Source organism: Hevea brasiliensis, chromosome 17 (genome assembly GCF_030052815.1).
Source record: "Hevea brasiliensis isolate MT/VB/25A 57/8 chromosome 17, ASM3005281v1, whole genome shotgun sequence".
In the NCBI taxonomy this organism is placed as follows: Eukaryota; Viridiplantae; Streptophyta; class Magnoliopsida; order Malpighiales; family Euphorbiaceae; genus Hevea; species Hevea brasiliensis.
Genome location: NC_079509.1, coordinates 12,493,577 through 12,498,400, shown reverse-complemented (window position 1 = coordinate 12,498,400; position 4,824 = coordinate 12,493,577). Strand labels below are relative to the sequence as shown.

General features: G+C 32.5%; 1 protein-coding gene across 1 annotated transcript; it reads left to right on the top strand.

Moving 5' to 3' along the window:
• Positions 1-684, top strand: LOC110657849 (phytosulfokines 3). The gene is made up of 2 exons (XM_021815247.2): positions 1-346; positions 433-684. Exons 1-2 carry the CDS (start codon positions 245-247, stop codon positions 556-558), a joined length of 228 nt encoding a protein of 75 aa, XP_021670939.2. The 5' UTR covers positions 1-244; the 3' UTR covers positions 559-684.
• The last annotated feature ends 4,140 nt before the right edge of the window (positions 685-4,824 follow it).

The following is a 4,824-nucleotide window of genomic DNA, read 5'->3' as shown; positions in this document are numbered from 1 at the left end:
GATGTCTTTAAATGGTGTGTTTTCCTAGGTAGAAATATGGGCATTTGCTTGCCCTATTGACCCCCAGGCCCCAAGTTAGTACTGGCCTTTGTTTTGACTTTTGGGTACTTGATTTCAATGCTCATTCATTGATCCTTTCTCCATCCCAATGCCAAAGACAGTCTCACTTCTCAATGCCTAGAACAATATAAGCCTCTTCTCCCAAAACTTTGTCTATATTCTCAAGTCCTTAGCTTCAAGAAAAATGGGAAAGAGCATCTCGTTCTTCATATTGGTATTTCTTTTACTCTCAACTGCAGAAGCCAGCAGACCCATATCAGCCAACACCCACCTCGCTTCATCTCCTGTAAGTTTATCATTTATCTATCAAGAAATGGTTTTGGGTCGTAGTTTGTACTCTGCATGTTCTTATTTTTGTTTTGATTTTCGTAGGAGGAATCAGACATCAGTGATGATGGATATTGTTCTGGATTAGAAAGTGAAGAAGAGTGCTTGATTAGGAGGTTTATGGCTGAACATACAGACTACATCTATACTCAAGACATGACTGGACCTTGATTTTTTTAATCTTATTTTAGTTTCTTTCTGTTTCTGCTTTTGTTTACCCATTATCTATGTGTAATAGTTTTGAGATGAATATCCTTTGATGGGGGAAATCCAATCTAATTCTGTTTTTATTATTGATTTCCTTGCTCCTCCTCTGACCTCTATTGTCATAGAAATAGCACAAGTTAGTGAGGTAAGCCATCCATTTAGGCCCTACTTTAGGCTTGTTTTCCCCCTTCCATCAAGCTCGGCCCAACTTATAAAATGTTAAAAGTTGAGCCCTTCAATTGCTGGGTAATGTCTAAATTCTACAATTTTAATTAATTATTAAAAAAAAAACCCTTTATAATGTTATACTCTAATCATTAGAGTAGTCTGAGTGCTCGTTGGACAGTGCATAGGGTTCATATCCATGATGTCATAACATGAAACATTTCCATTGTCAATGCGTCAGAAGTTTGCAATTATATTTCCAATTCCAATTCCATTTCCATTTCCTTTTTTTAAATATATTGGAAATTGTTAAAGGTGGATTGATAGGATTTGAATTTCACGTGGCTTTTGAATTGGAGCGATGGCTACACGATACAATTCTGATTTCATCTCTGACCTTATTTTCCACCTTTACCCATCGATTTTCTCTGTCAACCTTGAGTCTCGATGTCTTCCTAATGAACTTATTATATTTATATAGGCACCCTGATTTGGCTTTGCACTCTTGACTTGTATCAAGATTTTATATTTATTTATTCAGGCACACTGATTTTTATATTTCATTTTGTGGCCACTTAATCCTAAGGAGAAAATTATGATTCTCTTGAATCATAATGATGCCCTGCTGTAACTTTCTGAAACTACAACTTCTTGTAAAATAATGAGAAACAAAACCAAAGCAGCCATGGAATTAGTTCAGGATAAGCATGTACTAAAGTAACCTTTTGGATGCTTGAAACCCATATACATAAATATTTGTACATTTATTAATTGCTGTTAATTATTTTTTTCCCCCCGATTCTGTAAAGATATGATACTCAGCAATCCACATTGTCTGCAACTTTTTATTGAGAATCGATTCAGGCTTCAACAATAATGACATGAAATCCAATAGAATAGAAGGTTTGTCAAGATGGTGTTGAATTTGTTCTAGCAGGCTTAAAGTGATTTGAGACTGCAAAGTCAACTAAGTAATAATAATATATTACATGCGTTTTCCAAGAGGATTAACATTAACACATGTTTAAGTCATGTACTTTATCTATAGAAACAGAACATTATGCAGAAATTGCATCTGCGATACGCGTAAGCAACCAAAAAAGACAAAGAAAAGAAAAAATCAAAAAAGACAAAGAAAAGAAAAAAAGACCGACTTTGCTGATGCAGAGAATGTGCCATTATTAAAGAAAAAACAGCATTGAGCTTTAGGAGCGGAAGCATAAAAAATATAAGTTTAAATTATTGAATTTAAAATTTTTTCATTTAGGGTCAAATATATCATTCAAGATTTATTTTTATCTATTTGATTTCAATGATAAACAGCATATTAAAATTCTTTTTATATATTTTTGAATCTACATTTGCCATTTAAGATTTTAGAATTAACAGATTAATTCATTAGAATTCTAGATTAGATCAAGAACAAGTGCACTAACCTTTTTGATACACTGCAGTTTGTTTGGCATATTTGGTATGCGCTTAGGAGACCAGATGTTGTCCCTCTAGGTTGTCTACACTAAGATCACCAATGACGGCCCCTTGAACAGTTTCTAAAGCCTTTCTAATTAATTAGAAAATCAAGTTTTGCCTTTTGAGAGATTACAAATGTATACAGGACACTAGAAACGATTTCTAGTATTTTTAATTCAAGATAATGTTGGCAATTCTCTTTGAATTGGTGAGAGATGAAGAAGAAGAGAGGGAGAGGCAATTAAGGGTGGCCGCACAAAATTGATAAAGAGCAGATTGTATTTTTTCTTTTCATCATTTCCCTTATATAGTTAAGTCACCAATTAAAACCCTTACCACATGTCACCTTCTGATTGGCTTCTAGTTTAATTGACCAAATTTCATTGTGCCAAGTGTCAAACTAAGATTTAATCTTGTCTTTGATCATCTTATATGATTAAAAGACAATTGGCAAGCTTATGTGTAGTGCTACATGTCACCTTCTCATGGTGCCACATGTCACCCTGTGAAATGATCAAAATACACTTATGTCTTAATTTTGAGTTCTCAACCTAAAATAATTATTTCTCTTCTTCTAATCAATTTATATCAAATATAAATTAATTAATTAATCTCTATTAATTAATTTCTCATAATTAAATTCATATTTAAATACTTTAAATATAAATTTAACTTATACTATATATCCATTAACCTAGATTTGGTTTTAAGCCATGCTAGGGACTTTACAATCTAATTACAAACCAAACCTATTTAATTAATCAATTAAACTCTTTAATTAATTAATTAAATCATATTTAATTTGGTGATTACTTGTATATGTGTGTGACTTACTAGGCACATCAGTAATTGACAATGAGACATGATATCAACTCTTAACATCATCAGAACTCTTTCTTGCCATAAATGATTTCTCTAAATCATTTTATGCACCTCATAGACCATGGTTAACACCTAGCATTGCATGTCATGGCCACCCAATCAGTAATAAGGTTTACCTTAAATGAACCTATAATTATATGTTACCATTCACTAGAATCTCTCTGTTACAAAATCTCAATTCGAGCTGAAGTTATGGTTTATGTCGAACCCCATTTGCTATGAATATTATGTTCTCTTTTAATTTCAGTTCTTGATTAAAAAGATTTTCTCATTAAAAACTCTTTTCTGATTAAATCTATCTGTCCTGGTCAGGAACTTGAAACATCAAGAACAATTAAATGAACATAGAATTTTATCCCTATTTACTTAGAGTAACAGATTCAATCTTGATCAACACCTACCTCCATATATAACTAGTAGGAGCCAACACATACCCATATACCCATATACCCATATACCCATACACAGTACAAGTATGAAAGTAGTATCAAACTCAAACCACCTATATACAAGATAACTGTGCTATCTCAAGTCTAAAGATTATATACACTGATATGATTTATGACAATACATTGACAAGATTAAACTCTATGTGCTTATCATAAATGTCACTAGTTCGGCCTACTTATCATGTATAAGTGCCTATCATGTTTGTTATATAGCATGAGACTCACCATCCCATCTTATTTACATCTCATATAATTAACTTGAGAACAAATATGATTACAATTTTTTTGGATAAGTCATGTCCTTATTGTGAAATATCATCGATTGTGAACCTATTTATGATACTTTGTGCTAGAAATACTGTCATTCATATTCTTAACAACTTAAGAATAGAATTTCTAACAAAATATCAAAGGACATTTTCTACTACACATAAATATATTATATAAACGGAAAAGTGAAAATACATTTTATTAATAAAAACATGTACAATACAAGATACATACTAAAATGATATGCTCTAGGGCATACTACTAAGAAGCAACACCGGAGGATATGCAGGTTTGTGATGCCAGCAGAATTGGTGAAAACAATGTAAACTCAGGGGAACAAGCTTACACGGGCTGTGATGGACTCACAAAAAGCTAAGAATAGTGATTGTGGGGGTGATTAGTGGATACCCTTTTCACATGTTTTTGCATCTTGTAGTTGTTTTTATTTTTATGATGAGCCACTATAACCAGCACCTCCACTATCATTTGTCTTCTTGCCTCTGGTATTGTAAGCAATAAATGACTGGCTACGGGCCTCTCCTCTTTGCTTCGCCATGAATGGAGTCTGTTCAGACAAGATCCATCACTGACAAGAATTACTTGTTTCTTCACCACATTTTTGTACACCTGAAAAAAGTTTTTACTTCCTCCTATAGAAATTAAATAGTTTATTTCATATCATACGTTTCCATTATCCTTTATTTTTTGTTTTCATATTTCATCTTCCAGTGCTATTTCATGTTCTGTCTATGATTGATAATTCAGCTGAAATTCTAATCAGAGTTGGTGGGGTTCTTAAAATGATTAAAAGATATATGCAAATATAACGTCTCTGATTTGTCTATAATGGATCGATGGATTTCATTTTCAAGTCTTTTTTTAATATATATATTTTTCCTGTGCTGGTGTACTAAACTACCAACACATATGCGGCGAGAAGATCCATAATAAGTTGTTTAATGGGATTTGATTGTAAGTGGAATGTGAGAAATGA

Coding starts and splice junctions, on each gene's coding strand:
- LOC110657849 (XM_021815247.2), top strand. CDS start 245: ATGGGAAAGAGCATCTCGTTCTTCATATTGGTATTTCTTTTACTCTCA. Junction 347..432: donor CCCACCTCGCTTCATCTCCT/GTAAGTTTATCA, acceptor TGATTTTCGTAG/GAGGAATCAGACATCAGTGA.